The sequence below is a fragment of the Emys orbicularis genome, chromosome 3 (assembly GCF_028017835.1).
Source record: "Emys orbicularis isolate rEmyOrb1 chromosome 3, rEmyOrb1.hap1, whole genome shotgun sequence".
NCBI classification, from domain to species: Eukaryota; Metazoa; Chordata; order Testudines; family Emydidae; genus Emys; species Emys orbicularis.
In genome coordinates this window covers 196,988,624-197,007,014 of record NC_088685.1, presented here as the reverse complement: position 1 = coordinate 197,007,014, position 18,391 = coordinate 196,988,624, and the positions used below count along the sequence as shown (strand labels likewise).

Sequence of the window (18,391 nt, the reverse complement as noted above, 5' to 3'; positions counted from 1 at the left end):
AGCAGCCCTGAATTGTGGTGGGGTTGAGATCTGGATTCAGACTCTGTCAGCCTCATCTCTGTTGAATTCAGTCAGTTAAATTACTGAGAGAGCAGCATTTTATCATGGCTGTATGATTTTCATTCTTTCCCAGTTGCCAGAATATATCTATGCAAATTAATGAACTGTTTGTTGTCAACTGCACATTGAAGAGATTTACAAGGTTCAACAAAATTTGTTTTAGGTCAGCAGTTTAATAAAGCTCCATAATGAATATGGTCTTAACTGAGAGGATGAATGGCTTTGCTGGTGCACTGGGAAACATTTGGACAGCGATTGTGATTTACTGACAAGCTCTGCTGTAGGAAGCTACAGAACAGCATTTCAGCAGAAGAAAGTCATGAACGTACGGAAGCGAGAGTGAAACTAAGCAACTTTTTCATTTTTTTTACCAGTTTGCAGGCAGTTCCCAGTTCACTACTGGTACCGAATAATAGCATTGGGTCCTGCCCCTTGCAACACTGTGCAGGGAGTAAGGAGGCTTATTTAGCCCCATCCCATCCCTTTCACTTTTGTAGACTGTCTGCGTGGGGGGAAGTGGGGGGCTGCAGAGAAAGAGACAGGATAGCCCAGTTGCGGGGTTCTAGCTTAGGACGTGGGGCAACCCGCTTTCAACTCCCAGCTCCGCCATAAACTTCCTGTGTGACTTGGCGTGAGTCACTTGGGGCTAGACCCAGAAAAGGTAGTTAAGCTCAGCAAGGTGATACTTAACTTCAGCCACCCTGCCACCTCCTGGAATCCTCAGCCTCGAGTTCGGCACCCAGACGCCCCCACTGAGATGCCTGGGGAGAATCAGGAGCCTTAACAATGGGATGCACAGAAGCCAGTGTGCTGAGCAGGGAGCTGCCTAAGTTAGGCAGTGGTAAATGCCAAGGAGAGGAGTGTGACCTATGCCCCACCCCCACCCCCTAGGCTGGAGGGGGTGCCTTCCTCTGCTCAGGAGTCATAGCTGTGAAACCTTTCCTGGAATTAGGTGCCTAAGCCAGATCAGTCCTTTCTCAAGAAACATTGAGAAGGAGGAGTCCCCTTATACTCAGTAGCCCAGTGGTCAGTGCACTCACGCAAGATGTGGGAGATCAGGGTGCAAGTACCCATGCTGTCTCACTGGGAGCAGAGTCTTCCTCCTCCCAGGTGAGTGCCCTAACCACAGAGCTATAGGGTTTGCTGGGAGTGGGTCTCTTTCTATCTCTCAATAGTCATTGGGTCAGAAAGAGACTGAGAATGACACTCTGGCCTAGTGGTTAGTGCACTCTCCTGGGAGACCCAGGTTCCAGTCTCTGCTCCAATGAATAGTTAAGTATTTTATACAAAGTGGGACAGCTTCCACAGGAGCGAATGAATCTAGCGTTGAATGAAAGGAATTTCCTAGTGACTGGACAGGTGCCTTGGAAACCATGAATTCACCTGGAAGGAACTGATGATTTCAGGAGAGAGATGAAGGATTAAATTATTAGGACGCGAGAACTTTCTTCTAACTCTTTGATGCTTTCCTCCTAGGTTAAGCCTCAGGCAGTGTTCACTACCATAGCCTATGTTACACCTACTCTATAGATAAACAGAAGCTTTCCATTCCCCAGGCTAACTACCCATATTTTAAAATGTTTAAAGTAGATGATGAAAAGATGACAATTTTGTTTTCTGTACTTCTGTAGTAGAAATTACTTCAGGGAGCGAGGAATAAGCAGCCAGGCTGTGTCTATCTCACTCTTCAGCCATCAGCAACAGCCTGACTTTGATGAGCAATTTGTTCGGTGTTTGATGATAAAATCTGGTTGCTCAGGATTGTAATATGTTTCTAATTGTTTTTTTAATTGCAGCATCTCATTAAATTACTTCTCTGGTTAAGCAGTTTATTTACAGTCTTGCTTTTCTTAAAGGAAAAGAGGAGAAGAGTCTGCAACAGGATTCTTTTGTGCCATCTCCAAAGAAAGAACTACAATCAATCAATCACCCTTTAGGGATAGTGATGGTGGTTTCTATCCATGAGAAAAATCTCTTTATGAGAGGATTCTTTGTACGTTACAATACAAAGCTGACATTCTTAAAATATAACCTTTTATGCCATGTTTATCTTAATTCAGAGAGAAACAAAGCATAAACTACATCATTTTCTTATTTATTTATTTCCAATTTTTCTCTAATATAGGAAATTTCGCATATACATATGTGTGTGTTTCTGTACATATACATAGGAGTATATTATAATGGCATATAAAAGTTCATGCGTTTTCTAGTTTCAGCAGGCAATGTTAAATAATGTGCTCATTAAAATCTGCACTGGAGTTTATGAACAATATAAAATGGTGCGTAATACTAAAAAAGACTCAAACCCCAAGAAAATCAAAATGTATCCTCATTCTACACTTCTTATTCAGATGAAACTCCCATTGAAATCAACTGTGCACCACAAATTGCAACATTATTTACCGTGGGCACAACTAAAATGTCAACATTTATCAGTGGTTACTCTACCACACCGGATTATCCCAGATACACTGTCACAGTTATCTCCTCCACCAGCAGAATGAAATATTGTGATATCTCAGCTATCGAGTCTGGTAACTATTGGTAAATAGTGACTTTTAAATGGTGAGCAGTGTTTGTCTGATATAGTTTTGTATAATGTAAATCACTGACATTTTATTGGAAATAAATATTGGACTTTCTTTGGAGAAGTCATGGCAAATGTCCATCCACTTCATTGTGTTTGTTGCTTGATGAAAAGACTAGAGGGGCCTAATCAAAACAAGAATTACACTCACCATCTGAAGCCAAAGATCTATGGTTAAGTTATGAATAAACCTTGTGGGCCTGGTCAAGATTCATAGTCAACTTAAATGTGACACTTCTATACTGCAAGATATTGTAGATGGAGACACAGTATGTGAAGAGATAAGCCACTCGACTTCATCTTCTTTGTCCTATTTGCAGGTACAGAAATGAACGTGAATATCAGCAGATGCTAAAAGAGACCCTTGAACGCCTTAATAAGGTGAGCCTGTTACAGTAGGAAGTGTGTTGTTTGCATCAGCTGCTTCCTTTCATTTCACTTACTAGACAAAATTGCTTTGATGTCCATTCAGTTTGGTTCGATTAATTTTTAAGCAGTTATTTTAGTTCTGATGGAATTTATTTTGGTAATATTATATAATATTACTTTTTCTCCCATAGTCACACTTATTGGTGCCCCCACAAATCATGAAAGGACAGTTCCCATCCTCTCTTCTATTTCTGGCCATAAGCTATTAGTGTGTGCAGGTAACTTTATTGTCAATAGCATTAAGAAATCAGAATCTAGGATAGTGTGAGAATTTGGGACCTTTCCTCATTCTCCAGTCCTGAGTGATTTCTTTTCATCCTGTAAACTCTGAAGGGGAGCCCTTCGGCACAGATTTTCAAAGGTTGATTTCAATATGAATTAGGCACCTAACCTGCTTAGGCCCTTATGAGAATGCCATTAGGTGACTATGCATCTTTAGGCACTTAAATACCTTTGAAAATCTGGCCCTTAGAGCCTGATCCTAAACATACTGCAGTCTGTGGGAATAGGTTTTGGATTAGGCCCTTAGAGAGAGACCTATCTGATCATTAACTGGACTTATTGTTTCCTTTGTTATCCTGCACTTCCCTAGACCCATGGAATATAAACTTTGTAACTGATCCAGTAACACGGGCCCCTTTAAGTTACAGTTAGGTGCATTAGTAAGTGTTTAGCTGGATTCGGGCTATTAAGCACAATTCTGAGTTTACTGAAGTAAATGGGAGTTTTGCCTGAGAACGGAATTCAGGACCAGGTCAATAGAACAGACGATGGCTGCACTGTTTTACAGTTGGAAACATTCATTGTCGGTAGGGTTCCTTAATATCAAGCCAGATATAGTCACCAATCAATAAATAAGAGAAATGAAAGCCCAAGAGAACAGATTTTAAACTAATTTCCTCTACAGATGGGTGATGTTTCTTGTGCAGTCCCTCATTTGCCTGGGAGTTTTTAAGCCCTTGACAGACCTTTATTGCAAGCTACACATCTTGTAAGGATCCTTCACTAAGAATTGCCCTGCAAAGCATTCCCACTGTATATCTCTTGCTGTTGTGTGCCTCTGGCCACCTGCGGGAGAGGTTTACTGATATGATGATAATGATGTGGAAAAGCGGAGCAAAGAAAGTTACATCTAAGTATGAATATGTATCATTTTGGCTATAAGGTGGAGAGAAATAAAAATGACTGTTCTGGTTGCTGTAAACTGCCACTGTCTGCATGGTTGAAAGCACCATACCAATGAGCTCATTAAGAAAAGAGCTCCGGGCCAGAGGCAAGCAAAGTGATCCTAGAAAAAGGGCTGTTTTCCCTAATCATTGTTTTGTTCTTTTTGCATTTATTGACCACTAATAGCTGAAAGCCAATGCTGTCACATTGGTGTAATCTGTAAAGTCAGGTGTGTTAAAAAAAAAAGCCAAAAATGGCTGAGAACTTAAAAATTGGATAACAGACCACAGATCCCAGTGGTGATTGAACCTGGTGATATTCTAAACAAAAATGGCTCGCAGCCATGCTTGTAGCTGTTTCCATCACTTCACACTGACTCAACAAACCTTCTAGGGTTCAGAGTGACACACAGACAGAAGGAGAATCCTGGAATGTTGTTATATAGATTAGCAGTTCTTCTTACTATGGAAGGGATCTCACTTAACAGAGATCCCATCTTTATGTGTAGTGTCATGTTTTTTAAACAGTCAGCTCAATGATCAAAGAAATCCCTTTAATCTGATGTATTGTAATTATTGAGCTCCTGGTCAGAGAAAACTGCATGAGTCTCTCCACTCACGGGTTTGTCAGTCCTGTTATGACAGTCTGGGAGCTTCAAGGAGATTATCTGGCTTTGAGGATTAAAACTGTATCCTATCCTGCAGGAAAATGTCAAGTCCATTAAACAACACCAAGCTCCCGTTAACAAAAAAAATAGACGTTTCATTCCTCAATTCCTGCAGATTAAGAGGATTTTGAAGGGCCTGATCTCTGGCATACCTTGAATGCTGTTGTAATCAGAACCCTTGAGCAGAGGCTTACCTTTAAGGAGGTGAACAACCCACTGATGGAAGCTTGATTTTGGTTTTGGAGTGCAGGTGGGTCAATACCTCCGGAAGGCCATAACACAGTTCCCTATCTTGGCCCTGTACCAGTGTTGTCCTGTTTCCATGTCAAAGAATAATCCCCGGTCCTCAAACTGTGCTAGACAATCATGAGCCCAAGATGTGGGACCCAAATGTGGGCAGAATGCTGAAGCTATTCTGTAAATCATACAGTTTAGCCAAATGGTGATAAAATGAACATAAGACTATTAAGGGAAAACACAGAAAATAGCAGATGAATATTACAAAGAGTTAGTGCCAAGCTCCCTAGTTCTTATCACGGAGATAACAAATGTCTTTCATTTGTGGAGCAGTTTTTACAGTGCCTCAAAATATGTTAGTGGTGAACAGCATAATGACTTGAGCTGGGATTTATAAAGTACCATTCAAAATCAGTGGGAGTTGGGTGCCTAAACCTAGTGCCGTGGTGAAATCCTGGCCCCACTGAAGTCAACGGGAGTTTTCCCATTGATTGAAGTGGAGCCAGGATTTCACGCCTGGTATTTAACGGCAAAGGGCCAGAGTCAGCCCGACTCTTTTGCAGGTTCTCAGTGACGGGGTGGCCACAAGCAGCTTTGTTGCCACTTGTCTGATCCTGACTTGAGACATGCAAAATTCCAGTTCCTGCATTAAGCAAGCACAGGGACTCCCAGCTTACTCCCCTAGGGACAGGGAGAAGATGGCCTATCGCTACCCGTCTCCTAGAGCTGCCAGTGGATCCATCTGACTGCACAGTAGGCAGTAAAATGCATCCTAAACAGGGGTATAGTAGAGTGCATGCAGCTCAGCACCTGCGGGGACTCTAGTGGTGAGAATGCTTCCCAGTGCTCCTTCTGGGACGGTGTGATTCTGCACCAAGTCCAGCTGTCGGACTGAGCCCTGAGTTACTAGCGCTGTTGCTAAAGACGTTAAAATGTAACATTTCCTGGCAGCTTTGTTTCCTGGATTCTTCTGTCTTCAACTACCGTCCGACACTTACCCATTTCTTCCTGGAAACAGCTAACAAGCTAGAATAGCACCTCCCTACCTCACAAGGGTGCTGTAAGGATAAATACATTAAAGATTATAGAGCACTCAGATATTCCAGTAATGGGGGGCCAAACGGGGCAACTGATAGATTCAAAAATTCTGAAGTTTCTTGCTCTAACCAGTTTCTTCTGTATCCTTTATCCCCTAGGGAAAAAATAAGTGACTGTGTTTTCCCCATTCCCAGACTTGCCCCTGGAAACAGTAGACATGATTAGATGGGAACTTGCTCACAAGGGACATCATATGCAATGCCATTTAGGCCATTCATACTAACTCAGTGGCTTATGACATTATGATGCAACCGTACTATACTTATAGTACTAGCTTCAACACTACTTAGACTCTATTGGAGAGGAGGGGAGGGTCTGCTATCCAGCCTGAATTTATTTGTTCTATAAACTATTCAAGATAATGTTTAAGCTGAGCCTGAGTAGACATTTATCAAAAGACAGTCAATTAGCAGCCCTTTTTCTCCATCGATTTTTCTTTCAATGCTATGCTATGCTAAGGCTATGTCTACACCGCAGAGTTTTTTCACCAAAAGTTATGCCATTGTAATTAAAGCGCTTTAATTAAACCACGGTTGCACGTCCACACTATGCTCCTTGTGTCGGCAGAGCGCATCCACACTAGCATCGACACAGAGAGCAGTGCACTGTGGTAGCTATCCCACTGTGCACCTGGCTGCAGGGTGCGTTGAGAAGGGTTTGTAATGCTTCATGGGGCAGGTACAGCATCACATGATGCAGATTTCTCAATCCCATTATTCCATGGGCATCCTAGTAGATTGCCAGCCACTTTTCAACTGAAGTAGGTGGGGGAAGGGGAAGAGTGTGTGACAGGGAGCGTGGGGGGGAGACAGAGACAGAGTGTGTGTTGGGGGAGAGTGTGTGTGTCCGCATGCTGTCTCCGTAAGTTCAGACAACTGCCAGAAGCAACCAATCCTGGGGAAGGGGAACACCTCTGACATCAGCCCCCACCTCCCTCCCTGGCTCAGCACAGCAGCCTCTCTCTATCTCTCTCTCTCTCCCTCACAGGCACACACACATCTGTCCCTGCCTGCCTGCGTCTGTGTTCCTAGTGTGGCAGAGAGCAGGAGCATTCCACTTTAATGATTTGCTTTGTTGCCCAGAGTAGAGCAGCAGGCTCAGCTGTCAGAACAGAGCTTTGAAAGGGGAGGGGTGCATGCCTGCAGGGATGCTGAGTTCAAAACAGTGAGCAGAACGGTCATGGCAGGCATGGTGGGATACTGGGGGAGGCCAGTTCTGGCGGTATAATGAACGGCAGTGTCTACACTGACACTTTGTCGTTTTAACTTTGCTGCAAAAAAGCTCTATGCCTCTCGTCGAGGTGGTTTTATTTTGTCATTGAAATGGAAGAGTTTTGTCACCAAAAGTGGCATTGCTATGTGTACACTCCACTGTTTTGTCACCAAAAGCTGCCTTTTAGCAACAAAACTCTGAAGTGTAGACAAGGCCTAAGGAAATTAAACATCTACCCAGAACAAGCCTGCACAACATGCGGCCCGGGGGCCGCATGCGGCCCGCGGGGGCTCACTGTGAGGCCCGCGGGGGTTGAGTAGATGGGCTCACTGTGCGGCCCGTGGGGGGATGAGTAGGCAAGCGGTGAGTGAGGGAGGGAGGCTGAGTAGGCGAGCGGGCGGGCAGTGGCGGGGAATGAGTAGGCGAGCCGGGCGGGTGGAGGGCTGAGGAGGCGAGTGGGCGGGCAGTAGCAGGGGGGGCAGGTGAGCCGGTGGCGGGGGAGGAGGGGCTGAGTAGGCGAGCGGGCGGGCAGTGGCGGGGGGGCAGGTGAGCCGGCGAGCCGGAGGGGTGGGGGTCTGAGGAGGCGAGCGAGCAGGCAGTGGCGGAGGGTGAGTAAGCGAGCCAGGGCAGGGGGGCTGAGGAGGCCAGTGGTGAGTCGGTGGCTGACCTGTTCTACTGATCTGGTCTGGCTCCCATCCCCTCTCCCAGGGCCGGCTGCAGGCACCAGCAAAACAAGCAGGTGCTTGGGGCGGCACATTTCTAGTTGCAGCATTCTGGTGCTGGCCATCATAGGTGCCGACTCCGGGGCATGGGGAAAAAGTGCCCTCGCCACCCCAGCTCGCCTCCGCTCTGCTTCCGCCTGCTCCCCTGAGCGCACCGCCGCCGCTCCGCTTCTCCTCCCTCCCTCCCAGGCTTGCCGCGCGCGAAAGAGCTGTTTCGCGCAGCGAGGCTGGGAGAGAGGAGAAGCCAAGCGGTGGGGCGCTCGGGGGAGGTGGCGGAGGTGAGCTGGAGCGGGGAGTGGTTCCTCTACCCCCCCGTTACTTCCTGTGCCCCCCACCCTAGCTCACCTCCGCTCCGCCTGCTCCCCTGAACGCGCTGCCACTCCGCTTCTCCCCCCTCCCTCCCAGGCTTGCCACGTGCGAAACCGCTATTTCGCACAGCAAGGCTGGGAGGGAGGAGAAGCCGAGCGGCGGGCGCTCGGGGGAGGCGGTGGTGGTGGAGCGGAGGTGAGCTGGACCGGGGAGCGGTTCCTCTACCCTCCCGTTACTTCCTGCTCCCCCTCACCCTAGCTCACCTCTGCTCCACCTGCTCCCCTGAACACGCCGCTGCTCCACTTCTCTGCCCTCCCTCGCCTGAGAGGGAGGGGGGAGAAGCGGAGCGCTGGCGCGCCTGGGGGAGGAGGCGGAGCGGAGGTGAGCTAAGGCGGGAGGTCGCGGGGGGCCCGCAGGAAGCAATGGGGGGGGAGAAATGCGGCACGCCGGGGGAGGAGGCGGTGCTGGGGATTTGGGGAAGGGGTTTGGAAGGGTGGAGTTGGGGTGGGGCCGGGGGCAGAGGGGCACGAAAAAGAAAGGGGAGGCGGCCAAAAATTTTTTTGCTTGGGGCGGCAAAAATCCTAGAGCCGGCCCTGCCCTCTCCAAGGGTTGCAGCTGTCTGGAGGTGCCTGCCTTCCACGCCTTCCTCATTCACACCTCATTCATTCAACAGGGCAATTAATTACAAAGTGGGGGGAAGCTCTTATTCTACTTCTAGCAAAAAGACATTTTTCTTTTACCTTAATTATACTACCTTAGGGGCCCGCTATAACATATTACCGAGGTTCAATACTGCTGTTTCGGTGGGGCGGCGCTGGGGAAGGAGGGTTTGTTTCCGTGGGGCGGGTGGCACTGGTGGGGGGGTTTGGCGGCGCTCAGGGGGTTACGGCCCTCAGCTGTTTTCTTTGGAGTAATATGGCCCTCACCGCTTTACGAGTTGTGCAGGCCTGACCCAGAACATGACTCTGTCAGACTGATCCACTGTTTATGCATGCCCCTGAAATCTTAAACTCTACTCTAATCATATGCAAGTGGATTGCATACATTCATAATGTTTAAGGCCAGAAGGGACCATTATATCATCTGCTTTGGTCTCCTGTATGTCACAGGCCATTAAATCTCACCCAGTTACCCCTTTATTGAGCCCAATAACTTGTGTTTGGCTAAAGCACATCTTCCAGAAAGGCATCCAGTCTTGATCTGAAGACATCAAGAGATGAAGAATCCAGCCCTTCCCTTGGTTGTTGGTTCCAATGGTTAGTCATCCGGACTGTTAAAAGTTTGAGCCTTACGTCTAATTTGAATTTGTCTGGCTTCGGCTTCCAACCATTGGTTCTTGTTTTGCCTTGCTCTGCTAAATGAAGAGCCCTTTAGCACTCAGTATTTGCTCCTGGTGAAGGTACTTGCACACTTTAATGAAGTCACCTCTCAATCGTTTTGATAAACTAAACAGATTGAGCTGTTTACGTCTCTCTATAAGGCATTTTCTCCAGTCTTTGAATAATTTCTGTGTCTCTTTTCTTCAACTTTTCCAATTTTTCAACATGCTTTTAAAAATGCGTGCACTGGAATTGCATGTAGTATTCCAGTATCAGTCTCATCAATACCAAATACAGAGGTAAAATCACCTCCCTACTCCTATTTGCTACTCCCCTGTTTACATGTCCAAGGATCACATTAGGTTTTTGCCACAATACTGTACTGGGAGCCCATGTTGCGTTGCTTGTCTACAATATCCCTGAATCCTTTTCAGTCACTGTTTTCCAGGATACATCCCTCATTCTGTAGGTAGGGCCTGCCTGCCTTGTTCCTAAATGCATGACCTTGCAGTAGGCTTTATTAAAATATGTTTTGTTTAAATGGGCCCAGCTTATCAGGAGATCCAGATTGCTCTATGTTACTGCCCTGCCATCATCATCATTTACCTCTCTGCCAATCTTTGTGTCATCTGCAAATTTTACCAGCCATGACTGATGAAAACGTTGAATAGCATCGACTTAGTACTGATCCCTGAGGGACCCCACTAAAAACACCCTCTTTCCATGATAATTCTCCATTGGCAACTACTTTTTCACATCTGTCACTTAACAAGTTCCTAATCTATTTCATTTGTGTTTTATTAATATTGTATAATGCTAATGTTTCAGTCAGAATGTTGTGTGGTACTAAATCAAATGACTTATACAAGTCTAAGAATACTACATCTATCAAAAAATGAAATCAGGTTTGCTTGACAAGACCTATTTTCAATAAAAAACATGTTGACTTGCATTAATTACATTCATATTCTTTCAGTCTTTATCAACTGAATCCTGTATCAGATTTTCCATTATTTTATCCATGATTGATAACAGGCTAAACAGCCTGTAGTTACGAAAGATATTCCACTTGCCCTTTGTGAATATTGGCACCACATTAGCACTCTTCCAGTCTTCTGGAATTTCCCTGATATTCCAAAATATATTAAATTTTAACATTAAGAGGCCAGATATCTTCTCAGCCAACTCTTTCAGGACTCTTGAGTGCACATTATTTGGGTTTGCTGATATAAAAATGGTTTTCCCAATTAAATATTGTTTAACATCATCCTTAGTTACTAATGAACTAGGTAGTACTTCTTCATTCTCAGGTGGTCCAAGTATATCATCCTGCTTGTTTCCAAAAACAGAACAAAATATTTATTGAACACTTCTTCCTTTTCCGCATCATTATTAACAATTTTACCATCTCCATCTAATAATAGACCTATAACTGTACCATTACTAGAATTTCCTTTGTTTCAAATATATTGTAAGAAACTTTTTATTGACCATAGCCCTGCCAGCCATGAATTTTTCTGTGATGTCTTTAGCTTCCTTGTCAATTTTCTGTATTTCATAACATCTAATGTATATTGATTGCTATATATTTTCCCTTTTTGCCATTTGTTATAAATTGTTTTTATATTTCTAATTACTGCCTTCACTTCATCACTAAACAGGGTGGGCTTTTTAGTCAAAGTTGGTCATCTATAAACTCTTTTTAAGTAACTCCCAATTTTCCTTCACATTTTTCTGTCCAAATTTTCCTTCCCAATCAATTTCATTCATAATTTTTCTTAGCTTTGGGAAATTAACCCATTCTAACTGTCCTCAACTGGTTGTAACAGTGCTGTAAACATTCCAATCACAGTAATTGTCCCTGTAGGTATTAGTAATATCAATTATATCCAATTTTTTTCATCAATGAGACTTTCCAATTTCTCTTACTTGTAACCCAGTCTCCTAATATTGGTATATAAGCAAATGAAAAAATTCTTCTCTTCACATTCTTTGTCACATTGGGTCAATTTGGCTGCAACACACTGAGTTTGCACTGTTTTAAAGAGTTATATTCAGTCCTAATGGGGGGGAGGGGGGGGAAGGAGAGAGAGAGAGAAAAAATCTGGCCCAGTATTTCTAAATTAAATCATCCACTCTATTCATATTCCGTGTTATCTAATAATAAGGGGGGGATATGATAGAGGTATATAAAATCATGAGTGATGTGGAGAAAGTGGATAAGGAAAAGTTATTTACTTATTCCCGTAATACAAGAGCTAGGGATCACCAAATGAAATTAATAGACAGCAGGTTTAAAACAAATAAAAGGAAGTTCTTCTTCACACAGCGCACAGTCAACTTGAGGAACTCCTTACCTGAGGAGGTTGTGAAGGCTAGGACTATAACAGCGTTTAAAAGAGAACTAGATAAATTCATGGAGGTTAAGTCCATTAATGGCTATTAGCCAGGATGGGTAAGGAATGGTGTCCCTAGCCTCTGTTTGTCAGAGGATGGAGATGGATGGCAGGAGAGAGATCACTTGATCATTACCTGTTAGGTTCACTCCCTCTGGGGCACCTGGCATTGGCCACTGTCGGTAGACAGGATACTGGGCTAGATGGACCTTTGGTCTGACCCAGTACGGCCGTTCTTATGTTCTTGTGTTCTTAACTCAAGAAGAGGGAGTATCAATGTGTGTTCTCCTAGCCATGTTACCTAGCGTTCGATTCTGCTCCCCTTCCTCATGGTGAATGGTACCTTCCTGGGCAGGCAATCATAGGAATGTGAAAGGGACAAGAGAACCAAGAAATGGGAGCAGATATTGGGCCAACTACTTCTGGAATCCTTTTCTACTTGAGATCAATAGGAGTTTTGCCTTACTACTGGCAATAAACCAAGGTTAAATCAACACCATCGAGGAAGTGGGTGAGAATCTGTACGTAAAGACTGATGTATTAGTGAATTCTTTATTCATTTGTTCTGGCTATTTTTTGTTGTTGAAAGTACAAGGAAAATCCCAGTGTCAGTTGCTTGGCTTTCCCTGAGTCCATTTTAAGGTACCCCAGGCACTAGGGTAGCAACGAATCCTCTGAGAAATCTATGTGCTTTCTAAATAGGAATCTATTCATAGAGAACTATGCTACAGAGCAATCAGTAACAATCAGCTACATTCCTCACAATCTCTTTTACCTTATGGACCTTTATTTGTCTGATTTTAGTGAATGTGTGCTCTGTAGACCCAGCACCTATGAATAAGAAATAGCTTTGTTAGCAGAGGATGTAAAGGCAGAAAAATAATTAAGGTATCAGAAGTGGCAAAAGATTGAGTAGCCTCTAGCTCAGCAGTTCTCCCAACTTATCTCATCAAAGCAAGTAATTGCTGTTTACTATGCACTGAAGAAAGCTACTCCCTGTTTTCTGAGTAAATGGCTGGATTCTGTCATCCACATACACACTGACTAATACCTTACTCTAGGAGACGTCGCATTGATTTCAATAGGATTACTTACCAAGTAAGTTCAACAAACCAGAGTCTCAGCTGGCTACACTGATTCCAGTGCTTAATTTGTAATGAAACAGGTGCCAGACTTCAAGCAATTAGTTACTGGGGCTCAAGCAATTTTTTTATGTTAATAACTGATATAGCAAGCCCAGACATGCCAGGGCTATGAACTGCCAAGCCTAGAGGTGCCGGGGCTCAGCCCTGGAAAGCCCTGGCACAAATTAAGCACTGACTAATTCATAGATTTATAGATTTGAAGTCCTTAAAGAGACCATTATGACCATCTGGGCTGCCTTTCTGCATAACACAGGCCATAGAATTTCACCCAGTGATTCCTGCATCAAGCACATGATGTCTGGTTGTGCTAGGCTAGCTAGAGCATCTCTTAGCAGTCAATGTAGTGTCTTTGGAAGTCAATGTAGCTATGCCAGTTTATGCCATCTGACGCTCTGGCCTAACACATGTAAGGATGGCAGAATCTGGCCCAGTGTGTTTAGAGTTGGCTTTAATACTTTCATTATTCCTTTCTGTGCCCAAAAGAGTTTATCTTCCGACTGTGTTTGGAGTCTATGCACAAGTAGTCAGCAAAAGTCCATCCACTTGCAAATCATAAGTTTTGTATCTCTTTTAAATGAATACCATGCAGTCAACATGTCTGTCTATCCCTCTAGAAGATGAGTGGAGAAAAATGTGCGTTTAAATAAGAGCCCCAAGGTCCTGATCCTGTAATATGCTCAGCAGCTTCAATTCTCATGGACCTCCATGAAAACTGAAGGCACTCAGCCTGCTGCAGGAGGAACTCAACTCCATCTAAGGACTGGCCCCTCACTGTGCAAATCTAGTTTCCATAGCAAAGGAAGAAAACTGTATGGTTTCTTTTCAGGTGAAGTGTTACCTTAGATGTGCACTTTACAGAATTAAGCCAGTAGAACAAATAATGGTTTGCATGGCAAAGAGTTGGAAAAGTCCATTAACATCTTTAGAAAAGGTTTTTCAAAGCCAGGTATATGAAATTAAGAAAAAAATCAAATTTATCCTACTTTGCTGTTTGCTTTCTTCTTTGAATTAAGAAAAATAGATTGTCTCCTTCCCAGCTCTATTTTCATTGCTAATCTTTCATCTTTCATGTTTCTGTCCCGTTTCTGGCATATTAAACAGTGTTTTTCCTTCCCTCTGCAAAATGCAGAAGTGGCTTTGCGCAAACAGGGATCATTTGAATGACTTGTACTTTTTAATGTCCAGATCATCCCTTCTCCTCCATATTTCCAAGAGATCATGTGCTTAGAATTTGCCAGTATATTTGAGCTCATTTAGAACAAGTGTTATGGGTATGTTATAAGCTCACCAAATGGAAAGGCAAATCCAGAGCCATCTCTGGAGGCATGGAGGTCTCTCCGGCATCAGAACCAGTATGGTTCCGCTGCACAGGGAGTGCATTTTCAAAAGTGGCACAGCATGAACCTCGACATGTGGTTCAGAGCCCACTTCCATTGGCCTATCTGTGACAATGCAGGGTTGGATGGGGGGCAAGGTAGAGCATGAACTGTGTGCTGCCTGGATCCTCAGTCCTCCCCTTTCACACAGGGTCATAGAATCATAGAATATCAGGGTTGGAAGGGACCTCAGGAGGTCATCTAGTCCAACCCCCTGCTCAAAGCAGGACCAATTCCCAACTAAATCATGGGGTGCTGGGTCATGGGGTGCTAGTTCAGCCATTGGGCAGAAGTAGCCTCCCCCGAGCAGCTCTGCAGCCATTCTGCCAGCTGAGGAGAAAGGTTCCTGCTCCCTAGACCCTTCCTGGAGATTACCAACCACTGGTCTGATACAGGCTAGGCTCTAGTGCCACAGATTCAGAAGGGACCATTGTGATCACCTGGTCTGAACAGGATCTGGCTCATAGTGATCAGAGATGGGTGAAAGTGAGGACACATTTTCACAAAGGTTCACTCAAAGATTTTGTTTAAGGCAGTTTCACAGTTTGGAGATTTGGCTTATCTCCATTTTTTTGCAGAAATTTGTTTTTCACTTAAAACATATGAAAACCCGAAAAACAAATTTGTTGCTGGGAAACATGATGCCTGTGAAGGTGTGGGCAGACATGGCAGGGGTCTGGTGGCCATCTCTGGCATTTTTCTCTTGTGCCTTATCGATGAAGAGGAACATAAAAAGAGAGAGCAAAATGTAGCACGCTAATGTACCACACTCATGGATACAACTTCTACTAAATCCCTTCTCATTATCAGAGTGTGAATGTGTGTTAGAGGTCTCTCTCTGTGGCTGAGTCTGCTGGAGCTATAGGTTGAGAGCTTTAGCTCAAGCTATGCACTTAGCTCTGGAGGTTCCTAGTGTGTCAGTGAAGATGGCATCTTTCACACAGACAGAGGTGATTATCAATATTAGGTAACGCAATCAGGGAACAAAAACAATCAGCTGACAAAGACGACAAACCGCAGAGAGCAAACTATCAAATGAGCAATAGAACGTTCACCGAGGCAACCAGTTTGTGAGCAATCTTTAGGAAGAAATTTGTTCAGACACAACATTCACTGATCCATCTGAATAATGAAGAGGCTTACTGTGTGTTTGCAGACTACTGCTGACTAGGAAAAGGGGCTCAGTTTAGTGAATGATTTGTTGTTTGTAAATTTTGTACCTCTCTCCATTAACAACAAACAGGGATCCAAGCCCTGTCATGAAAGCCATTTTGCAAACAGTTTACTCTATACATGTATGTGTGTGTGGTAAAATTCTGTGCCACTGATACATTTCATATTATATCAAATGACATGGAGGACGTTATACATCTTAGCAGGTTCTTGACAGCAGTATTCTCTACAGCAGGGCAGACAGCAGATATGAGATGCATATTACGCTGAGAGCAAAGTTCTGGCATTTGACATGATTGCATTGTCCATATTTATCAGTGACACAGAATTCACATCCCCATATCCATCACCTTATGCTTAAACTAGTATTTGGGTACATTCAGGTCAATTTATAGATGTAAGAATGCAGTGGCTTTTACTCAGAAAGATAAGTCCATTCTGCTTTGCAGTTCATTTTCTGTGCATAGTACTCAGGATGAAGCCTGATTGAGTTATATACACGCAGGAATCTTTACAAATAGGGAAGAACACATCAATGTACAGAAGCATTAAACAACAGTTCTGCGGAGCACTGAACTTGTCCTATCTCATTGCTATTGCTTGAAAATGGCTCTGATCCTCAAAGGTATTTATCAATGGGAGTTATGTTCTAAATACCATTGAAGATCTGGGCCCTTGACCACTGCTGGAGTCAGTATCTAAAGATTTTTTTTTTGAAATGCACATAAAGAATAATGAAAGAATGATGCAAAGTTGAGAAGAAAATAACTGGATGCTGTGTTGTTTTGATACAGTGTGAGGGTTCAGTGAATGCATAGCTAAATCTAGCTTATTTAAAAAGAAAAACTGCGAACACATTTTCTCTCTTGGGCAAACATTTGAAAAGCTGAAAACTAGATTTTGCTCATTACATACAAAAATCCTTGCTAATTGGGGATGTCTGCTTCCCCCACAAGACTCCTAACACTATCATTGTTGTGCTGATCTTTCTCTCAATAGGAAATCATTAAGGCTGCATAAATGCTCCACAAATTCCTGATGACTGGCTTAGAATATTCTGGTCATGGTCTGTTTTAATTAGCGGCATTTGCTCGCAGTGCAGTTAACTAGCACTAAAGTAAAAAAAGTTCACGGTGGTTTTATTGGTGCATCAGCAAACCTGGCTGGATGAGTCAATGGCATAATGAAAATCACAAGCATCAACACATTTCTCAATAGCATATCAGCCCTGGTGATTAGTTTGCTGTACATGTAAAAAAGGAAATCCCTCTTTCACCACAGTCACATGCCCTGCCCAGAGAGGTGAGTGTTTAATTCACTGCACATGATCTGATCATTGTGCCAGATATTTACCTCTGATAATTGAAAGTGGTGAGTTTTAAAGGGATGCCATATGTTTAAAAATCTGTTTCCGCCCCCTCCCCCCCGCCCCTTAAGATCCTATTGTTACAAGCAACATCTAGTGTTACTCTGACTGAAGTCGATTAGGGGGAAATGTTTGTTCCCGTATTTTCTGTTTCCTTTGTGCATTTGACAGTGCTTTATGCATAGCCAGTGTCACATGTTCCTCTGTATAGTCAGGTATTTATTCAGACCATGTCTATGCTACAGATGCCACAGCAGTTTAGGTACGATGCTGTGACTATGTTGCTGTAGTGCCATAGTATAGACACTTCTCACAGGGATGGAAAGGGGTTTTTTCCATTGCTGTAGGCGCTTCCCCTCCCGGATTGATGGTAGCTAGGTCAAAGGAAGCATTCTTCCATCGACCTTGCTGCATCTACACTGGGGGTTCAGTGGGCATAGCTGTGGCACTCTGGGGTCTGAATTTTTCAAACCTCTTTAGCACCATAGCTACGTGGCCCTAATGGTTAAGTATAGATCAGATCTTAGTTTCCCATGATGATTTTTTAATTGTGTCAGGTTAGGTTTTGTGTGAAGTAGAACAGTGGCTCTCAAACTTGGGCTGCCGCTTGTTCAGGAAAAGCCCCTGGCGGGCCGGGTCGGTTTGTTTACCTGCCGTGTCCACAGGTTCGGCCGATTGCGGTTCCCACTGGCCACGGTTCGCCGCTCCAGGCCAATGGGGGCTGTGGGAAGGGGGGCCAGCACATCCCTCGGCCCGCGCTGCTTTCCGCAGTCCCCATTGGCCTGGAGCAGCGAACTGCAGCCAGTGGGAGCCGCGATCGGCCGAACCTGCGGACGGGGCAGGTAAACAAACCGGCCCGGCCCGCCAGGGGCTTTCCCTGAACAAACAGCGGCCCAAGTTTGAGAACCACTGAAGTGGAACACACTTTCCTGAGAACTAATCATCAGCCTTTGTATCAACATTGGGATTATCATAGATGACGAAATCAATTATATTGAATGGGCCTGGTTCTGATCTCACGGACACCAGTGGTAACACTCCTGATTTCAATGGAGATATACTTGATTTACCACAGAGATCAGAATCCCCATGTGCTGGCAAGTATGATATAGGTAGGTTCACAGT

At 44.2% G+C, this 18,391-nt stretch overlaps 1 protein-coding gene across 1 annotated transcript in view; it reads left to right on the top strand.

Annotated features, from left to right (window-relative positions):
• BFSP1 (beaded filament structural protein 1) overlaps nucleotides 1–18,391 on the top strand; it is a 48,914-nt gene that overhangs the window by 11,269 nt on the left and 19,254 nt on the right. The window contains exon 2 of the mRNA XM_065401986.1: nucleotides 2,971–3,031. Within this exon, the coding sequence (XP_065258058.1) occupies nucleotides 2,971–3,031 (61 nt within the window). The remainder of the gene's footprint in view (nucleotides 1–2,970; nucleotides 3,032–18,391) is intronic.